Source organism: Apostichopus japonicus, chromosome 8 (genome assembly GCF_037975245.1).
Source record: "Apostichopus japonicus isolate 1M-3 chromosome 8, ASM3797524v1, whole genome shotgun sequence".
NCBI classification, from domain to species: Eukaryota; Metazoa; Echinodermata; class Holothuroidea; order Aspidochirotida; family Stichopodidae; genus Apostichopus; species Apostichopus japonicus.
The window spans coordinates 13155266-13176955 of record NC_092568.1 but is presented as its reverse complement, the minus strand read 5'-3'; the positions used below and the strand labels follow the sequence as shown (position 1 = coordinate 13176955).

Here is a 21690-nt window from a genome sequence, read left to right as displayed (position 1 = left end):
AGCATCATTCTTTAATGAATCCACAAAATAAAAATATCCACGAAAACAAGAAATTATTGAATTTGACCATGTCGTACATTATCTGCTTCTCTCTTCTCAGTGTTTGTTGTACGCAAAAAAAAGGATCACAATGTAAGTCATAATCGTGTTCATCTTTATTACAATTGTGAACTGTTACATTTCCATTTACTTTTATATTATCAATTCATCATGAACTTGTATCTTGTTGTTGTCGTGGGTTTTTTTTTTTTTTTGGCGTTCCATACGATGCCAGCAAAGATAAGCAAATATCAATGACAAATATACATTAATGCTGTGGAAACGTTGTCACCTACTACAATTCCCGAGTAAGTAGCTTGTTTAAGGTTGTCATGTACTTTCTTCCACATTGCAAGCGTATATCTATGAGCAAAGATACCGAAAGCCTAATTTTTTAGTCGTTGCATGGAAGTTGAGAATTCCATTGACATCTTTCTAAATTAGTACCGATTAAAGTTGTACTGTACTTACGTTATGTTAGGGTACATATTGAATAGTAGACACACTGATACAGTTTAGCAAAGAAGACATGTCATAGTAGTAGGCCTAGTATGTTAGTCGGTGTTTGTCTGTGCCCTTTCTCGTGAGTGAATAGTCTTGGATTGACGTTACCATTGTACTTGGAGGCTAGGTGAGCAAAGGTTCTCAAATAGTACATTATGCCTTGGTTAGGTCAAAGGAAACAACCATAGGTACAGTACTAGAGTTCCCTTCATTAATGCATAAAATAGCCCTCTTACCAACAAAACTCGCATAGCCTAGATCTACTTGAGAACCATGCAACCTCTGCTACCAAGGTAGCAACGATTGGTGATATCAAAGGTGCTTGATTTTCCTGCAACTTTTTATCAAGCATATGATTTAACTTTACACCACATACAGTATGTCAAATAACTGAATAGTCGACATTCAAAGGAACATGTGAAAATTGGGGCATCACTATCATTGGACTGTCATGGGGGTGGGGGGGAGGGTGTGAGGGGACTTGTGATGGTGCTGGCATTTTTACCCAACAAATTCTAGAATTATCTCTTTAGTCAAGGGTCATGGACACTTACATACAGTGACATTGCACTCTGAACGAATGAAAAACAAATCACCAATCGTTACTCTAATGATATCTGTTGAAATGTCAAAATTCAATGTTCAAGGTGGAATTTATGAGATAAAACATGAAAATGAATGGAAAAGATCATATTTTCCAGATTAAATGTAGAAATTCTTATCTAAGACTTGGATATTCCTACAAAATGCCAGAATTTTATGATCAGAGGTTGAATTTTGAGATAGAACACAAACCTTGGACTTGGAGGTGTATTGACAACATGTCATGTAATAGTAACAGCTGTTTCCTCTAAGTTACTATGTATCTCATCTTTCAGAATGTACAATGTTTGCTCATAAAACACAAGCTCAAAAAATGGAAGGAGCAAATCTTTGTATACTATTCAGTTCATTAACATAATTAGCATATATATGCCCTTGAGTTTCAGTTTGCACTGTGGTAAAATGTATAGTCAACACCAAAAATGTTTAAACATGAAATCTGGTTACTGTAAATACATGTAGCTGTTTCCTTCAGAGATGTCCATTCCTTCTTCAAGAACAACACCCCCCCCCCTCTTTCTTTGTCCTCATTAGAGGTTAACAACTCTCTCAGCCTACACCAAGCAAAAGCTTTCTCTGAGCAAGAGAGAACTGTACTAAAGAAAGTAAGTTTGCAGGTTTTTTGCACTAAGCATCCTCCCTTAGGAGAAAGGGTCATCACTTTTGTCTACTAGTGAAGGAAACTTTCGTTTCAAAGTTAGACATATGTGACAGGTTGATCTCTTAGTAACCACTGGGAGGGCTTTCAGTCTGGTTTATGGATCTTGATTAAAGAGCACTGTACTATGACAGAACAGGGGCGGATGCAGGATTTGTGACAGGGGGGGGTCTGACTGCTCCAGCCGCGCCTGAACGTAAGACTATCTAAGCGGAGCGCCACCATCGGTTGGCGCGGAGCGTACCAGAAAATTTTTGGCTTTACAAACCCCCCAGATGGCCGGAAACAGCACTTCTCGAGTATTCTAAACTGCATGTACCTAGCCTGAAAATATGGATCTCATGTCTGCAATTTCTCAATTGATGAGGAAAAAGCAATCTATGAAATATGGTAATACATATCAGATGAGTTGAGATGATACAAAAATCATAATGCCTTTAGCCCCCAATCCCCCTCCCATTCCGTCACCACTGTTTGATGCAGGGCCTGATCCAGGATTCTGGAAGGGTGAGGGGTTTGGCATCCAGTGATCCTAGGGTCTAAGGGGAGTGGGTTTCCCTCTATCCATTGTGAAATTGTTGGATATTTAAGTACAACAGGGAACCCCCTTCAATTTAGCCATGCAAAGCACCTCTCTCTTTTTTTTCTCTTTTTTTTTTTCTCTTTTTTTTTGGCCAAGAGCAGGGGGGTCCGGACCCCCTGGACCCCCCCTCTGGATCCGCGCCTGCAGAAGTTAACAATGACATTACTGTAACTGTCCGATCCTTTATAACTAAAATAGTTTTTTGACATTTTCAGGCTCTTCAACACTGACTGATACCACAGAGATAAAATATAAAGAAAATCATGGTCTGTGAAAAATGTAAGTTTCTTCAATGCCTTTAAATGTAGAAGGGTTTTTGAAACAATGTTTGTTTCTATCTTCTTATTTGCATAAAGAAGATTGGCTTAACTTGCACGTTGGATTGCTTTGATGATGTGTAAATGTAACCTGTTAAGCTTTAGTTTGTAACTGGTTAAGCTGATACATTGCATTGTTATGAAATTCTGCTACCCTAGTTTGTTAAAAAATTGGCTAAATTCAACTGAGCCGAAACTGAAATAAGAAAGCAAGTATTAGTAAACCAATGGGAGGTTCATTGTGTTGATATCTGTTTCTCGCTTTGACAGGTGAGAAGAAACTTGGCAAGGTAATAACACCTGATCCATGGAAATCTGGAGCCAGAAATACTACAGGTGAGATCATCTCTATTATGTAACTTCACTGTGTAATGTCAGGTCTTCCTCCTTCAAGTATTCCAGAGACAAAATATATAATTTAATATTATCCTGAAGGAATGATATCCACAAGGATATTGAATGTGTTGTGTGGTGCTGATCAATTGAAGCAACTTTCCATAAAGACTAATGTAAGCCTCATATGGAGTATTTGGTTCATCAAATTTGAACCGATATTGATATACACAAGATTTTAGTTCACTACAATGTTACTGTAGAAACAGAAATGGCTCACCACACTATGAATATGCTTAGGCATCAGTACCACTGAACGTTTTCTTTCCTGGTTTATATGTAGTATGCCCTCTTCTTTGACCTGCAACTTGTCCACATTAGCTACAAAGATTGTTGACCCTAGACAAGACCGATACCAGCATAGAACAGCTGGCTTAATATCTGTCGGCATGAAAACTTTCTCTGCTATGCAGCTAGTAAGATTGAATGAAAATAAATCAAAAAGAGAGGAGAAGACAATATTTGCATAGTAAAAGATTCTCATTTAGATTGAAACATAGAATCTTTCCATTGAGGGCTGTATCTTGCAACAAAAAACAGATAATGTCCTCTTCTTTTTGCTGTTCACTTAATATTCAAAAACAGCAAAATGTGTTATTGAATTATAAATTGTTGTGATATTATTTCAACTGTTACTTTGGTTTCAGAGGGTGGCGGAAGGCGTGTTGGAGAAAATAAGTTGTTGACAGGGAAGAAGGCACGATTCAACCCATACACAAAGGAATTCAAAAAGTGTAGGATTTGCAAGCAGACAGTTCATCAGGTTGGATCACACTATTGTCAAGCTTGTGCCTACAAAGTTGGTAAGTAATTTTATCCATAACTTGCCATTAGTTTATGAGGGTAAGCAGTTCTGTGCACTTTCTAAGCAAAAACAGAAGAAAACCATGGATTAGTTCTTTCACTAATTTCTCTAGTTGAGACTTGAGCAGTATCATAGCTACAAGCTCCAATGCCTCAACGATTTCCACCTTGAAACCATAGTACATTATTATTGTATCATTCATAGTACTGTATTACTACAAAAGGAACTACAACTGGTAATTAGCAATATCATATACTGGCCGTAGTGTGATTTGCAAATGAAGCTGGGCCTCGCCTAAGGTGACCATAGTTTTTCAAGCACATCCGGGAACACGATATTGATGGTAACCCCTTCATGTTGATGTCAAGGGTTAGTACCTACACAGGGTGTTGAAAAGGAGGGGTGGAATTGTGTTCTGGTTGGCAAATTGGTGGGTAAATTTGAAAATTATTCATTGCCTCTTTACAACTTCTGGGGTATTCCCAGGATCGTACATAAAACTAGGGACATTTCCAGGATCATTCTTAATCCAGAGATGATACATGAAATCTAGGGACTTTCCTTGGAGATCAGGGATGTCTGGTCACCTTGGCATAGGTACATCAGTTAAGATTACCATGAAAGTTGTAGGTTAAGTAAGAGGATAAGTACAGGGCTCACTGCTGATGATTGTTTGGAATGGCAAACTATTAACATACATTGGAACTACTGTCAAAGCATCTGTGCTTCAGACAGTCATGCAAAATGTTACTGCTTTTTGCTCAAAAGCTTCCTACAGGCATTCTGTAACCAAACACACATCCCACTTTTTTGAAAGAAAAAGTATTGTGCTGGAATTGCCAGTAACCATAATGACTGTGGTTAACTATAGCAGTTTGCTTTTATCTGCAAAGTAAAGGTTCCTACATGCAAATGAACACATAGTTCACTGCTGGTTATTCATATTACCATAGATATTTCAGTCCTTTTGAAATTCTGTTACTTTTTCAATTAAATTATCAAGCCTATAGTCTTCAACACTTCTCTGGGAGATGAACCAAGATCTAGCCATCTTTGCACACAAAAAGGGAGGGTAGAAGGTGTTGCCATTGAAAAGTAAAGGGTATAACTTCATATTGATGCATCTGTCATTAAGGAATACCTCTTAAAGTCTGTGTGGATGTTGCTTTTGTTATTACTGGAGTGAAGCCAGCTCGAATAGGCTATCATGTTGTGAAGTGAAACCCAACCAGATTGTGTTGTCATTATCATTTATAATTAGATTAGAAGAATATTCAGAGGTCTTTCATATTTAAGGTATATATAGTATTTACCCAAATCATACAAATTTACACAAGAAGCATCTACTCATCTAAACTTATCTATAACATAAATCAATATACTAATATGATTAAGTGGCACAATATTTGATGCAGGTAAATGGTATTAATTAATTAAAATTTTTATTATACTGTAATAGCTGGGAAGGGCTTTGTTGGGAAAATGGTACAGTGATAGAGGCCTTAGTAGCATTTTGAACGGTTCAGACAAAGTGAAAATGACTACCATTATGGTAAAACCCCTGGGGTGGGGGGGGGTTGGTGTGACACTTGAATGATATATTCTATCAACTGGTCACTCCAGAGTGCAAATAGTTTGGTATAAAATTGTTGTGTATGTTGCGGCATTATTCACAAAATCATGTGAAAGTGTTCTGAACTTTGAACTGTGTTTTTCGATAGCTGGAGTGATCAAACAATGATGATATTATATTGCAGTCGATCATATGAGACCAAAGAATGAAAGGAAGTGATGTTTCCAGGCATCCTAGCCACCAAATACTATCTAGTACATAATATCCTGTCGACAGAAAATATTAAAGGAATAAAAATAAAGAAAAACAAAAAAACGAAATATATACCTCTCAAAACAACTTAAGGAAGTTGACATGAGTTGCACAAATACTGTAGACGTGTGTCATTAAAGAGGCTAAAAGATGGCAATTTAAAAGCTAAAAGGGTGATTTTGACCATTAATGTTCGTTGGAGAAATTAATCAAACAATGCAAACTGTTACTGGTCATTGATATTAGCATACAAAGAAATGAATTAAGCTATGTAAAGTCTCAAAACGTGTTTGTTGATGAATTTCAGAAAACAAACTTACAAAGCAGATTCAATGTTTCTTATTCTAAATGCACTCTGACCAAGTGGGTTTAATGGAGAAAAGCTGTCGCAATCTAAAGAAAGAAATATATTTTCTGTTGCCCTCATGGCGCGAACGATTTACTGTAAAATCACTGCGACCACCCATATCAGCATGTTCATTACACACAAGTGTAACATAAATACTTGTATTGTCCACTTTTTTTACACAATTCCAAAACGTCTGAAAACACCTGTTTCTTCATTGCAATGGAAGGATATGACAAAATTTTGCAAGCTACATTGGTAAGACTGAAAGAAAGATCTATATGATTCAGGAGACGGGCTAACACAAGCTAGCCACAAAAGTGAAAGTCATAGGCAACTAGGCCAAACGGACGTAAACTAAATGGAAAGATTTGATTGGCACATCATCTGTTGGGTAGGGCTTGCAAATTTTGATTGAAGTTTGTCAAATCTATGGACTTGTTAATAAATCTGGGGAACTTAATTCAGCTCAATTGGTTTAATGACAGATAATTCTTTACTCAATAAAAATAATGAATATTGATATGGAAATTGCATAGAACTATGTTATTTTCACTGAGCTTTTAGTGCAGTTAGCTGGAAATGTCAAAGTTTAATTTTTGCAAACCTGTGTTGAGACTTTTAAGTTCTTGAAGCTACTTTCCTGTGAATAGCAAAACACAAAAGGAATGTTTCGAGACAATATAATGGTAGTTCTTGTTCAAAGTATAATATTTTTTTAGTGCCATTCACATGAAACTGCATTGATTGCTTACATAAACCTGAATGTTGTCTCCATGATAATATGCCATACTTTGTCAAGGTGATTCTGTTTGCTGACTAAACATTCCATAGGGAAGGTAGGAATTTGAGGGTGGAGAGATTCTTTTGGTTGGTTACATTTATAGGGAACTAACGGTTGTGATATGTAGATCATCCCTTTGATGCACCTTGATAAGAATTTGTTTCAAGCAATCACTATACATGTAGTTTAATTTCCTGTGTTCCACAATGTTGATGACACTGGTGTTTTCTTTTATACAGATATTTTTACTTCCTTGTATTTGTACATTTGCAGTGTGTTACTCAATAGCCTTCACTTGTGTTGATTTACAATTGAAGTTTGGACAAACTAGAAGTGAGATGCATGCCTACAGTTTCCTGACCGACTTAAATAATGTTGTTTATATGCCTACTGAATGAACTTTTCATTTAGTTATGAGTATCTGTGATGATAACTAGCTAGATAGAATTGGTAGATCTGTTAATGATATGTGGTTCTAGAGATTCTAACTGCTTCTCTTTAGAAGGGACCATGATGACATCATGGCATTGGAAAAGATGCTCAGTGTTGTGCATTGTGGTTCATTCACTTTATTCACTAGATGAAGTTTAGCTCTAGACATAATAGTCAAGGTAAGCAGAACTTGGGAGTTCTCTGAAGATACAAGTATTACTGACTGCTTGTTTGAGAGAGTTGATAATTCTTGTTTAAAGTTTTATCAATCATTTTTTTTTCTTCAACCTTTCTAGGCATCTGTGCGATGTGTGGGAAGAAAATACTGGATACAAAGAAGTACAAGCAAACGTCGGTTTGAAGATGCAAGTGGTGGTTTTCTGTGGAACGGATTGTATAGTGAAGTCAAAGGAAGCATCCTATGTCTATACTGAAGTTCAGACTACTGTACTACCTGTACTGTACTACACTATGAAAACACTGTGAACACAATGCTCACATTCCATATCTATCGAAGAAATGCTTAAGATGTGCATGATATCATATTTTGAGAACAAATTGGTCATTCATTGTGGCGATATCTTGCAATTTTCTAGCATCTGTGTACAGTATGTAGTCCCTTAAAGTAATGTAGGAGACTAGGAGTTGAAATAAGCGGGCTCCAACAAGACTTACAGGCGATGTAAACATTCGCCCATTATCAGTGAGAGATGGTTGTGTCTTAGATGGTATGTAAATCTAGTCTGGTAAGCCTGGTATATTCCTGTCTGGATGGTGTATGTAAGCTGTCCGAAAACATTTAGGCCCATGACTCAGGTTCTTCCAAAACTGATCCAAGACCCACCAGAGCCCCACATCTCGGAAGGCATGAAGATAGCTTGAACTATGGACTCAATGATCGATCTCCATCAGCAAGCTGCACAATATATAGAAATATTTTCCAAGCCCATAGTTAGTTTAAGTCACTGTGAGGTGAGTTGTTCACACTGGTAGTGGCGCCATTTAGAGGTTTAGTTAATGAGTCACTTGTCAAGGTCCACCTACACCACTGTGTGTGCAAATGAAATCTCTGTAAACATGTTGACGAGGCTTGGTAGAAACTATAACTTTTTAGAAAGCGTCACAGGTGAAGCCAATTTGTGAGCAACCATTTATGTGATCAACAGGAGTGAAAGTAAACCTTCTCTTCATAGGTGTTTCAATTAGTTTAATGTATGTTAAAATATTCATATATATCATAGAATGTTTGCTACCTTGTAGTGGGTATTGCATCTGATAATTGAAAGGTAACTTTTACTTCTTATTTTTGTTGGTGATATTGCAGTCAATGGAATCATTCATGAGATTATTTAATGACATGGTTTAATGCTACAGCATAATATAGTTCAATTTGAGCTGTTGTGTTGGGTTCTGAATCAGCCATGAGACAATGCAAATGACAAAAAAACACTGATGTTTTTCAATGGAAGTGTATGTTACACAGTTATAGCAGTTTCAGTTGTGTCACTATAGTGAGAATTGACATTATACATTACTTCTGAACAATTAAAGGAAAAGTGAAAAAACTTCAATCCTTCCCGTATTGAGGAAGTTCGTGCAACATTGAAATTAAGGTTTCTCTTACATTTTGCTGGCTTGCATATTTCTCTGAGTTTCCCAGTTTCATTGGTGATTGGCAGTTTTGGCACACAACATCAGTAACATCATATTTAAAGACCACCAGTAGTAGAAACAGGAAGGAATAGGGGACTGAACTAAAGAACCCTTTAATGATACCAACGCCCTTTAATGATGTGATGTTGTGTATCCATAAAGAGTATTGTAATCTCTGAATAGTGAAGGTACATTTTTTTTGGTTGCTTTGTCCAAACTTTACTAAAATGTGTATTATTCCTCAGAATCCTCTGTGTAAGTGACACGTGTACTTCACACTTTATACTCTTACTGAAGTAATGAGAGGGGAGAATGAAGTAATGAGTGGGGAGAAGACATCATTTTCTGTCAATATGGCGAGGCATCATCGTCATGTAACATGTTATTGTTCATGCCTACAGTCAGTCACTAAGACTGATAGAAGCTATCAGAATGTTAAGACAGGAAACTTCAGACTTTATCTTTTTATTTTTATTTTGAAAACAAAATTGAAGCATTGCTTGAAAAAATATAAATTGCATTAACTTGACCATCGATTCTCTTTCTGAAGTCTTTAATACAAGTTCAAATTTACATGTAAGGTCACTTAGTAAGCATTCTCTACTATACCATGTGTATTATGCTTTTACATACTCCAGTTGTATTTCCTGTTGCATGAGGTGATGTGATGATTAATTTGAATTACAGATATATAGCAGCAAGACGAACTTAAAATACACGCACAGGGAACGAGGAAACTTGGTATATGAAATACCCCCCAGTTTCTTTCTCCCCATCCCCACCTTCAACGCCCATCATTTATTTCCTTTTCCGACAAATACATCTAACTTTCTCGACCGTGCCCTTTCCCCTTGTTCCCTAAACGAACTAAAGTTCCTCTGAAAATCCCAAATGGGTAAAGGAACAATATCGTGTACAACATATTTGTTATATATATGTTAAGTATGAATATTCAACACCACAGATAACAAACTGGATCAGCTGACAACTTGGTAGGCACTACCCTGGATGGGGGCAAATGTCGATTTTGTGCGACATTTATAGAAGAAATACTACAAAGCTGTAGATTTTTGGGGGAAAATTATATTCCTCAATTTTCTGTCCGAAACTTGGTTTGACCAGGAAAAATCACTGCGGCTTGAGTTTTTAGATGTTGCCTCATCCAAGTAGCAGTATCCACTGCTGAAGGGCTGGAGCCAAGTTAATTTGTTTAGGCCACTATGTCAACTCAATCAGAAGTAACACAAAACTCTAGAGGGAAACAATACTTATGTGACCTGCAAAAACTTTTGTACTAGTGCAAATTGTGGATTTTTCTGATTAAATGATATAAAGATGACTCATAGGTCCTGGATACTTTTGCTGTTGTTCTTTGAAGGATTTGAGAGAAGATAAATTCCACTGCAGAACACACATTACATCCTTCTGTCTCATCAGATCTAAGAAGCCTTATACACATATTGCATCCAGACTCTCATCATGAATAAGGCAAACTGGTGAATCTTAGTTATACGAGTAATAAATTACAGGTGGTTTGGAAGAAGAAATGGTCATAAGATGACAATGAACTAAAACACTTTGAATTTACACTCTCTTTCAATATCTACAATAAGCAAATGATGAAGAGAATATATTCCCTCTTAAAGCAGAATTACACTCATTTACTTATCATCTGTGCTCAAATATTGCTACAAAAACTGACACATGAAGGTTCATGAAAATGAAATGAATTTGACAAAGCAAGTTGAATTCCATATCGCTGGAATAAAATAATCATGCCCACAGTCTTCACGACCGTCCACCAAACCAACACGAATAACTTGTTATTGCCATGGTAATCCATCCACCTAACTTTGTTTGATTCATGAATTGCTCTAAACTGTTCTGATGATTAAATCTGTTATTAAAAGTGCTAACAAATCATCCTTCCCAAAGCATCCAGTATGTTTACACACTTGAAATCATTGCTTTAGGTAGCTAACTCTCTCCATAAAACTAGAAACATCCAGTATAATCTACCTGTAAAATGTCTAGAGAAAAAAAATTGCATGTTATAACATGACGATGAAGTGTCCAGAAACTTAACTTTTAACATACACATGAAGTTTGGTGCTACACATTGAGTAATAAATGTAATGTACAAAATGCTACAAAATTAAATAATATACCTCAATCAATCAAACAGTGATGCTAATTTCTAAATATGCTGCAAAGTAACACAATTGTTTAAGATACAGCATTGTGATTATCATCAATGAAACAAAACATAGACCTGTGTATTTTCATGTCTGCACTGGAACTGCAGTGGGGAAGAAGTATAACTTTTCTGTTTACATGCCATAAAACTAAAAACTCAGGAGCAAGAAATAAAATATTGTTTCAGATAAAAAATCATGCCTGATGGCTACAATAACCGCTAATGCGTGCGATTGTAGCTTCACCAGGAATTTAAACTTTAGCTGTTAAAAGTCAGTTTTAGATAAGATTAGAAGATTACCAATAATGCCAGCCAACATGTCCATATAATGAATTTTAAAAAGCACCCATAATTCAAAACCTCAGTTATGTCAGTCTTGACTAGCCCAAGTCCACTGTCAAGAGAAAACTTTACATCCCTAATAGCTCCCGAAGAGAAACAGATGTTGTTTGCATTTGTGGGTTGGTCATTGCTAGTATTTCTACCCGATATATTGTACTAATCGTTGGGTTTCAATTTCCTTTAATAAATTGGTTGAACTACTTCAGTCAACTCAAGCAACATTGCTATTTCATGCTACTATGTACATTTGCAAACTATTTTAAAGTTACATTGCTTAAAGGTCATAGTGTCTGAATCAAAAATTAACACTCACTTTATTTGTCCATTTGTAAAATTAAAATTTTGCCATAAATTTTTACAAAGGAATGCAGAGTTAATATGTCACATCCTTTCCAAAATACCAATCGTTACACAACTTTCAGATCTGTTTAATATGTGGATAAAAATAAAATTGTTTGTACATGAAACAATTCTAAAGAATGATGATTTCATAATTTGCAATCATTTTTGCAACATCTGCTAAATTCCTCATATCAACCCAATACTTATTGATAGGGTGATTGTATCCACCACCCCTCATCTTCCCATTAAAAGATTTTGCAAAAGAACATCAGAAACTTTCTTACTTTATGAAAAGTCATCCAAAGTAGACTTAAAAAAACATGATTTCCTTTGCATAACATCTTAAATTGAACTTCTATGAATACAGATGAACATGTATATTTGTCTATTTTCATCTCCCTTTTCTTACATGTCAAAATTTTATACACATTCTGATAAATGGAAGCCTTCCTTTAACTTTCTTAGTGGTAGGATTCTAACATGTTCATTTTTCAACACATTAATGACTATTTGATTATCATTATTGTACACTACACTGGTTGCATTCTGTCGGACTAGAACTGTATACTTTACAGGCAGATTCAGTCACCAAAAACCTACTTCAGGGACCAAATATCAGTACTCTGGATGTTAAATCATTGTTTTTTCTATATTGAGTGCCAGATGCCTACCCCTGGCACACATTCACACACATTCATTCACACCATATTACAACATATCAATTCCAATACCACATTGGTTGGGTCCAAAATTCTACATTGTCTCATGTAGTGGATTACTTGTGTTAAGTTTGCAAGGTTAACCATGTTTTGAGCTAACATGCTTGAAGGAGTCTTTCCATACCTATACTGTACCTGCTATTTCTTAACATTTTAAATGCAGAAAACGCCTACTGCTTGCAAGGTTGGATGATGTGTTGGTTTCCATAAGTCTGATTTGGCTTAAGAATTTGTACAATAAAAATGAAAATTCTGTAACCAAGAAGGGAGCTGCAGCTACAGAAGAACATTTTTAATTGTGGAAGCAATTACTTGGTATGTGCATAACACTTGCTACTTTCACACAGCACATATGTAAAATAACACAAGTTACCTCATATATGTGACCTCATGCATATGCAACACTAAGGCTATTTCAAAATCACAAACACAGATTAACTTTCAAAGAAAAACAACTCTGGTTTTAGACATGTTTCTACACAAAGGAAATGTTTCCAATGCTGTACAGAAGCATGCCAAATCATCCAGTAAATTTCCCAATTTAAGATTCCTAACATTTTAACAGGAAGGGTATCAAACTAAAAAATATTTGAAAAAGAGACTTTATCAGTCAAACAAGTAATTAAAATAAAATCTTGAGGTTCCATGCAATCACTCTCATCATTCCTTCGAGAATGGTCCCAGCAAGTATCCATATGTCTGGCAAGGTGCACCAAACAACAAACTGCATTTTCACCATTGTGCAGTCTAGGTTTATACTCAAGTGTTTTAATCAGAGCACCATATTGCTTGTAATCTGTGCTTTGTCTGAAGATGATGGATCTCCTACTGCAGGCTTGTACATGATTCTTCGAAGTATCAGAGAAATAAGAGCCACAAGTAGGAACAGGAAACCAAACCAGGCTGCTCCCTACAAGAACAAAAAAAAAAACCAAAATGGGCTTCATAGTGATTCCTTGCCATATTTTACATGATAACATCGCATAAACTCATTTCGCTTTTGGCAAGTAATCAAAATTGCTTCACTGTTAGCGTTCGACAAAAAGGTGGTGTTTCTCAAGAAATGTTAGCGAGAAGTCTGAAATGTTCCATGATATTACTCCAGGCATTAAATATAGCTATAAAACAGGATATCCCACACATTGAATATACCTATAACTCTGGATTCAATAGACTAGTAAAATATGAGTAAAGCAGTCAAGAGCCCTGTTCACATTTGAGATTTCAATGGGGATCAATATCCTGTTTCCCTTTAGAAGGTAATACGGCTGAACCCAGATGCCTCCACATTTGAGATTGCAAGGGGGATCAAGATTCCCCTTTAGGACAAATAAAGGTGACCCCAGATGCCTCCACATTTGAGATTTCAATTGGGGATCAAGATTGTTTTCCCTTTAGGAGGAATAAAGGTGACCCCAGATGCCTCCATATTTGAGAATGGATGTGGGGGATCAAGATGGGGGGTTGAAGTTGAAACAAAACGCTTTTACAAATGTGCACAAAGGCCACATCCACTGTTTACAAATCAATACACTAGTTATCATACTACAGTACACCTTCCTTTTGACTCGGATAAGTCTGGTGTTCATACGTGAGAGACTAAGGACATGCAATAAGAGATCCTGGGTGTTGTCATCCCCAAGTGTTAACATTACAGTCTGGATCACCATTGCAGGATCGGAATCCTCCATGAAAAGGTGACAATCTGATTCTGAGAATGTAAGCATTCACACTGCGAACTTGAACCCCCTTGCTTTATCAGATCGCCTTTGAAAAATGCTGAAATTACCTGAGCTGTTGTCATTAGCGAATAGTAGTTTCCACTTGTGAAATCTTTATGTGGGAGAAAGTCTTTTCCACACTTAGGATGTAGGGTCCACTTTGGCGCTGCAGAACATCTGAATATGAGAATGAAGTTAATCAAATGTCATTAAGATTTGAAGTCAGGTTTAGCTTTGGATATGAATTAGAAATGTACATGCAGATCTGTTTGTTCTCATATCAAGCCATTTCTAAAGTAATGTCTTTAAATAAGTCGACCGGTTGTGGGGGTAATTGGGGTACTAAATGTTTAGTAAAGTGTTTCTATTTGAGAGGAGGCAGCTACAGTACTAAGTCAATGCCGGCTTGTGTGTGCAATGTATCACTTTTTGCCATACAGTGCAAGTTAATTGTAATACATTTAACTGTTAGTCTATTGTAATCATGTCAAAACAGATACCTAAAGTTTGACTATGGGCACAAAATGACCTTTTGTTATGTCATAGATTATTAATAAATTATTTGTATGGGTTAAAGCGTCTTGTAAAATGATAAATCTCATGTTCTGATGTAAAAGAAAAAAATATTTTGATTTTATTTAAATTGTACCAATGCACATTTGAAACACGACTGAGTAGTTAACACAGCTCCATCACATAGAATGTGGTAAACTTTCAATAGGATTGGTTCTTAATAATTCATATCAATTTGGACTAGTCAAGTTTCATTTCAAAGTACAAAGAGGAATACTGCAAGTTTAAGGTGCTAAACTGAACATGATTATGTAAGTGCGTTTACGCAACAAATTCGAGGAAACTTGAGTACTCTCTGTTTACTTCTTAAGTGGTCATTTGTGAAAGCAGTTTCAAAGTTACATCAATTCTAATGTTACTGGAGGTTTGACCAAACCTTTGTTGGTTGGACTGAATGCCTAGCAACCACATACTCAACCTAAACTGATTCTTGTATTCATTAAGGTGGCTCCTATAGCAAGTATGAAGTTCATTCAAGTTTAAATATTCAGGGATTCAATATTGACCTATATGGACCACAGATGACCTTTGACCCTTGCATAACATTTTAGGGTTTTTGCTCTGACTAAGATGAATGAACAAGACAAGCATCGTCCAAGCTTCAAGTTTGGACATATCATGTCACATACATGGTTCTCTGCTGACCTCAGACTTTGATCGACAGGTTTTTGAACTTCAGTTGTTGATGCTTTCTCTCTCTCTCCATCATTGAGCATTTCCTTTCATAACTATGAAATAGCGCTGGCAAGAGGCAATGCTTGAAGGACGGAATTTACACTGCCCAAGGTCACAGGTTCATCTCACCAGAAACTACCCACAGTACAGTAATGCAAGTAAACAAAGAACTGTTTCACTTACGCCAGTTTTACTCCAAACTCCTCACGTCCGTTGAGAGATCCACAAAATCTCTTGAACCCAATACTCAGCAGACACGCAGAGACAAACACAGCGACCAGGCTGATGATACTGATCACAACGGCCGGCAGCATCAGTCGATGGCTGAAATGGATCAAATGTTCAAAGTTCAGAATTCTTGTGAAACCTTATTCTTTCTCCATGATTATTCTTTTTCCCCTAAATTTCAGAAATCCCTAAAACTGACTGGTTTTGGCAAAAGTCATATTTACTTACAGTATTTACTAACCTGTCTCCCCAGATTTCCTATATAACATTCCTATGCACGTAATCGTCCTACATTGGAATTTTTAGCAATTTACCTCTTTGATCTCTACTTCTGGGTCATTCCTCACTTCCTCTTACTTGCAAAAGTAAGAGAAGTTTGTTGGTAAATAAGAGCAATAGAAGAAGATCAAGGTTGGATTGGCATGTGATAACAATTAATCTGTCATTATTAAACTGTGTATGGTATGGCATTCAGCACACAGGATATACTTCAAACATAAAACCCACAACATAAACCAACACACGATCAGCCCTACATACAGTAGATTCCTCCTGCCTTTGGCAAGGATTGAGAAACCTATTAATGGAATTGTACAAAAAAAAAATCATTTTTAGATGTCATTAGAGGTCATTTACAGTCAATCACTGTTGCCCAAAAATATATCAGAAATGGTAAAAATGTTTTTACCATTTATCAAATTTATAATTCTACAACTGGTTCTCTTGCAGATCACGAAACATTTTCGTATCATGGTAGCATGTCACAGGTTACCGATGCTTACCCTAATAATCCTGAATAATGTGCAAGAGTAGCATACCCAAGACTGTACTTTAACAAACTAAACCAGCATGAAAACAGTTCATGGTTCCTTGCTGCTGCTCATTGAATTGATAAAAAAGTACTGTATGTAATGATTAAGCATTCCCTTAAGCCATTAAGCCATTCATAAATATGCATGAACCATTTTTAGCACACATCAGCATGTGTCTGCTATCTACAAATATCACTAATCCAATTTTGAAGATCAAACATATGATTTCCACATAAGTAACTGCAATTTGATATAAAATCCCTCATCATTAGTCATGACATGAGTACCAAAAACAATGAGGTTCACCTACTCACTAAAATGGTAATGATCAATAATTGCCTTGTGAAGTTATTAATCATAGAAACTTGTAACGTAAATAGTGCAAGGCACACCTCCTCATAAAGACATGTGTTATCAATTGCAAGACACATAACCATGTGTAGGCTATCTACCAATGACACACTCACATTTGATGAAACTGTGACTTATGATTGTCAAGTTATTGCAATTTGAAGATTTTGACATTTGACGCTGTGACCTCATTAATATTCATAGGAACACCAAACTCAATAGGGTTAATCTAATCATTATGTAACACCCATCCACCAAGTATGGCACATCATTCCCTTGTCTAGTTATTGTGCATACAAACTTTTGTTACAAAAATAACGCTCAGCCTCCTCACAAATATGCATGATATCAATTGCAAGACTCATCAGCATGTACAGGTGGTCCACCAATATCACTAGTATACCAAGTTTGAAGAAACTCCAACTTGTCGTGCCAGGTTATTGCAATTGTAATCTTTTGACGTTTGACCCTGTGACCTCATTAATATTCATGATATGAGCACCGAAATCGATAGGTACATCAACTCATTATGGACCACCCACCCATAAAGTATGGCATTGATCAATCGTTCCCTTGTTGAGTTATCGTGCATACAAACGGACGTGTCACACACACACGCAAACACACACACATACCCACCCACTCACTGACATGACAACAAAGGTTCCTTTGCTTTCAGCAAGGAACCAAAAATGTAACAATTTTAGCACATCGAAAGGATAACATAGATGGGCCTACAAACTTACTACTCCTTCATCTTCTCTGAGAGGTAACAGGCATGGTAAAGGGCATATAGCAGAACATAAAATGCAACCAACACTTCACTAAGGATTACAAAATGGCAGGAACCAGGTTTTCCAAGGTATGTGAAATCACCGGCTGTTGCATTGCAATATTCGAAGGTGCTGAACAGAATACAGTTGCCATCGAATCCATTCTGTCGATCAAAGACATGAAATAAAATTAATACAAAACTGAAAGGCTGTGGTCTAATGACCTGGCAACAAGGATTCCATATTTCCCAGTCTATGCAAAACATATGCTTACACTTTTGATTTGAAATTGACTTATTGCAGACTGTGTTGCCTTTACCCAGAAGTGTGACTGATCGTAATTTACTGTATGTTTATTGCGTTCATCTTAGATTGTGTTGAAGCTGTTTCTATACTTGAAAAGCCAAATAGGAACCTTTAAACTAAATCAGGCCTCCTAAGACTTAGCGAAGAGGTCTTGTTCCGGGACACTTAAAACAATCCGGGACAGAAATTCCAAAACTTATTGGTTTGGATATTTACGAGTGACAAGCTTACCTGTCTCCCCAAAACCTTAGCACACTCATTCTACCGCACCTAGAATGTCCTGGTAACCTTTTAACACTGTGCACCCTCTGTGACCGGCTCCTCCGGTCACCGCCCTTCCTTCTCATGAGACCAAAGCCCCTTCAAAGTGGTCTCTGCCTTGGAGTCGAGTAGTAGTCCCGACAAATTGGGAGGGCTACCCCCGACTCCTAGCCTAACATCGAATGTCTGGCGCTTCCGACGGGAGGGGTAGTACTCCCCGTCCTGTGGAGAGGGGGGACTACCCTCTACGACCCCGTCCACGCCTGTACCCCCACGCATGTAAACACATGTACACTGGAAAACCCAGAGTTTATTTCTCCTTTAAAGGAATTGTCTGGTGGAAGATTTTGATACATTTTCCTTGTAGTTATTATTTCTCTCTTTCTAACCATGTTAAAATAGTCCCCATTCGACGTTTTCTTCTTGTACAAATCTGGTTTTCAAATTCACCAGTTTCTCACCAAAAGTACCGTTTGTTCGAACGCATCAATATGGTAATTGACGTAGTGCTGGCAAATAGGCAAAACAGGCTACTTGAAGTTAGCACTTCAATTTCCGCAGCAAATACACTCTCACGTGTACAGGCACATGTGATTGCCTATTATATATAACGCGAACGTTTATAGCCTACTGTACCATGCCCAGTTGGTATACGTATAGCTTTGCACATAATATACTCTCACACTCAAACCACAGTTCATAAACTGTTCTTCAAAATCGCTGAAATAAAATTCACCGATCAAATTAACAGTTAAAGGAAACTTGAAAAGTATTCGGAACACCGAAAGATGAAACTTGGCGGAATCGATTTCAGAGCAGAATGTAGTACGGAGAAGCTTTGCAAAACTGTACGATTGTAAACGTTAGAGTAGCCTACATACGAACATTCTTCGCGTTGGAGCTGGATAGCGCGATGTATAAACAACAAAGAGTCTGCTGTTAAAACTTAACTTGTGTTTCACAAAGACCACGAAACCACCGATCTACTACATATATGGCGGCTTAAGGAGATTTTGAACACATATCTAATTTATAAGAAATTTCACCGAAAATTAAGGAAGAAATTAATCTGTATACAAACGCGGTTTTTGTTGTGATTACTGTAGGTACTGTACGGAGCATGGGTTATGTCGCAATCTGCATTAGCATAGATGATGTCAAGTTCTGTACTGTTCAAATCATATTGGAAATGTCCATCCTTAACAATTAAAAAATTGTTTCTCTGTCAAACGCAACATTAGCATTCTCATACTTTGACAACATGTTTGGAAAATTATTTATCATTTTTGAAGGTAACTACTTTGGGCCACCAGACAATCCTTTTAAGCTATATAGATCCTAATAATAATCTAGTTTCAGGCCTAGCTGCTATGTTTGAAAAAGATAAATTTTAATTCAAATTGAAGACACTTTTCAAATGAAATTTATCCAAGCAGTCTCAATGAAACTAGCTACAGATATATTAAAAGAAGTGGAAAAGGAACTTAAATTTTCTATTTAAAAAAGTGAGATCAAAGCACTTCACAAATTATTTACCCAGTTATATATCCAAATTATTTATACCTTTAACTTTAATACATGCATGACCGAAGGGAATGAAATAGAACACCACTTTGGATGTCTGTGTCACTCTGATATATATTTTGAACGGCCGTGGCTATTCTTACGACTGGTCGTAACAATTATTTATAAACTATTCTTACGACATCGGCGAATTCAAGCGCAGTAAAGTAAATAAAGCAACTGCGCATGTAGTAGGGGTAACCCTAACCCTAAACACTAACCTAACCCTAACCTTAACCCTAACGGGAAATTATTGTTACTCCTAGTCGTAAAAATAGCCAGATTAAAGCAACTGCGCATGCGTATTTATACATTATTCTTACGACTAGTCGTAAGAATAGCCACTTTGCTTTTGAACCAACCAGAACAATACAACATATAAAATTTACTGCTCATTTTTTAAAAGAACATTAAAGGCGTAGGCCCTAGCCTATACAGATTATTAATCTTACTAATAATTAGTACACTAGCCTATACTAGGATATACTATAGCATTGCAAATTTTGTGAAGTTATCGTAGGCCTACACCACTTTTAGTTTTACCCCATGTTCGATATCAACATGAGGGGTCAACATTAAAACGAGGTCCCGGGACCGTGTTTTGTCCAGGCGCCTTGACCTTACTTTGAAATTTGATATGCTCACCTTTGATATTCCCACACAAATTGCTACAATCAAGCCACAGAGTCCACCCGCTGCTAAGAGGAGCGTTTCAACAAATGATAACAACCAGTTAACTGCAGCCATTTGATTGATATAAAATTTGCTGTCAAAACTGTAAACAACACAAAAATTTCTGCGGAAGCAACCATAGGTCTCTGGTCTGAAGTTTGTGGCCTTGAGGGTACGCCTCTTAGTCTTACTATCAGTCAATATCCTGCCAACAACTAGTTAGACAAGCCTAGGTATGTCTAACGGTAGCGGACATGTGTGAAATTTGACTAGCGGGTGTCGCGCAGTTGTTTTCTGTGTACTATGATCAACAGCCTGGAAGTCACAGGCTAGCAGTACAGTATTGAGCTAGTGTCATCGAATGCGACTTTCCCAAACATGGTATCACCTGACTAAGGATGTTACTTGCAAGGAACGCCAAAAGTATAAACAGTGGTCGATGCCACGAAAGAACGAACATTATTTCACTTTTAAATTAGTGACTAGTTCTTCAGTCACTAGTCTTTAGGTGACAACTTTGTGCAGAATTTTAGTCATGATATGTTATAGTTCAATAAAAAACTGAGTGCCAGTATTGTTTCTATGGTTATTTCGCTTTCAACTTTCAAGTATGTTAAATCTATGGAATGCTCCTTTAAGACTAAATTGGCGATGACATCGGCGGCTCATCAGTCAGGCATAAATGTTAATGTTTATCCATTGTTTTATTAATTCTTATAACTCAATCACAACACGTTCGTTTAGCAGTATATGAACAACGGACATTCGAATGACATTGGATACCATCCGTCCTTGACAAATGTGTTTTGCACTGGAAACAACATGTCCTTCAAGGCATTTGTGATTTTTGTGAGTGCACTGTCTGAGGAACTGATCTAGTAGTCTGTGTGTTAGACTATACAGTACCGTCACTGATATAGAGGAGGCTCGTGTGTTTAAAAGGTCATTTCCCAAAATTTACAAGTGTTAATGAGATACAACCTAGAATTCCAGCAGTCTTTATAAACTGCCTGCAACATATCACATTTAATGAATTTTTACCTTTAGTAATCTTTAATAGTGGCATGTCAGATGTAAAAATATATCACGCTATATGAACGATCAAGTAAATTTAAATGATGATTTTCTGCGAAGTTACTAAGTTCTAGTGCCATATAAATCGACTCCCAACAGTAGCAATGTTCCAGCACGGTAGGTAAGTCTACGGCATCCT

At 36.8% G+C, this 21690-nt stretch overlaps 2 protein-coding genes across 6 annotated transcripts; one reads left to right on the top strand and one right to left on the bottom strand.

The window, feature by feature from the left end:
- The first annotated feature begins 257 nt into the window (after positions 1-257).
- Positions 258-9471, top strand: LOC139970477 (cysteine-rich PDZ-binding protein-like). Of its 5 annotated transcripts, none has more exons than XM_071976229.1 (5): positions 258-347; positions 2603-2666; positions 2975-3040; positions 3745-3900; positions 7586-9471. In XM_071976229.1, the coding sequence occupies exons 2-5, from the start codon at positions 2651-2653 to the stop codon at positions 7648-7650; spliced, it is 303 nt and encodes a 100-aa protein (XP_071832330.1). In that variant the 5' UTR covers positions 258-347; positions 2603-2650; the 3' UTR covers positions 7651-9471. The 5 variants fall into 5 exon arrangements, with proteins under 5 accessions (XP_071832330.1, XP_071832329.1, XP_071832332.1 ...); XM_071976231.1 differs by lacking the exon at positions 258-347 and adding an exon at positions 376-670; XM_071976233.1 differs by lacking the exon at positions 258-347 and adding an exon at positions 738-861.
- Positions 9392-20818, bottom strand: LOC139970476 (transmembrane protein 179B-like). The gene is made up of 5 exons (XM_071976227.1): positions 20451-20818; positions 17649-17839; positions 15695-15835; positions 14332-14440; positions 9392-13452 (listed from the first exon to the last, which is right to left on the bottom strand). The coding sequence occupies exons 1-5, from the start codon at positions 20550-20552 to the stop codon at positions 13315-13317; spliced, it is 681 nt and encodes a 226-aa protein (XP_071832328.1). The 5' UTR covers positions 20553-20818; the 3' UTR covers positions 9392-13314.
- Positions 20819-21690: the final 872 nt, after the last annotated feature.